Here is a 703-nt window from a genome sequence, read left to right on the forward strand (position 1 = left end):
ACCACCGCCATCCTCACCACCACCATCACCACCACCACCACCACCACCACCACCACCACCATCTCTGCCACCACCGCCATACCACTCACTACACCGTTTATCATGCAGTTACCAGAAGCTGAACTATTATCACGGCACAGTATTAAGCGCCGAGTGAAGTACTACCACTCTGCACTACAACCTACACTATTATTTCTGTGTATCGTATTGAGCAATATACCACTGCCATGTCATGCCTATACAACAGGTAAGTTGATCTCGCCTCCTGGGGCGTCTTTACACCGCATTTCATACCTGTTTCTTTGTACGGGATTCCTGCTTTCGTGTCGTATTTTCGTGGTGTATGGTGTGCGCGCGCGCCCGACTTTGTGTGTGTTTGTGTGTGTGTATGTGTTCGTGTGTGCTTGCGTATGTGTATGTGAATGTGTGTGTGTGTGTGTGTGTGTGTGTGTGTGTGAGCTTAGTTCGTGAGCGTGTGTTTGTGCGCGCGCGCGATTTTCTTAGTGAGTGTTTGTGTGTGTGTGTGTGTACTTGTTTGTGTATGTATGTGTGAATTTATGTTCATGCGCTTCTTGTGATATGTATGTATGTGTGTGTGTGTGTATGTTTATATGTATATATGTGTGCTTCTTAGTGTGTATGTATATGCATGCATTTAGTATGTACGAGTGTATGAAGTTATGCATGTATGCATCTATATATA

At 45.1% G+C, this 703-nt stretch overlaps 2 protein-coding genes across 2 annotated transcripts in view; one reads left to right on the forward strand and one right to left on the reverse strand.

Annotated features, from left to right (window-relative positions):
- LOC106878343 (zinc finger protein 239-like) overlaps positions 1-703 on the reverse strand; it is a 108,388-nt gene that overhangs the window by 46,563 nt on the left and 61,122 nt on the right. The gene's annotated exons all lie outside the window — the stretch shown is intronic.
- The window catches only part of LOC106867586 (uncharacterized), a 57,045-nt gene continuing 56,389 nt past the window's right edge, over positions 48-703 (forward strand). Inside the window, exon 1 of the mRNA XM_014912500.2 lies at positions 48-247. Coding sequence (XP_014767986.1) covers positions 103-247 — 145 coding nt within the window. The 5' untranslated portion in view covers positions 48-102. The remainder of the gene's footprint in view (positions 248-703) is intronic.

Source organism: Octopus bimaculoides, chromosome 28 (genome assembly GCF_001194135.2).
Source record: "Octopus bimaculoides isolate UCB-OBI-ISO-001 chromosome 28, ASM119413v2, whole genome shotgun sequence".
NCBI lineage: Eukaryota > Metazoa > Mollusca > Cephalopoda > Octopoda > Octopodidae > Octopus > Octopus bimaculoides.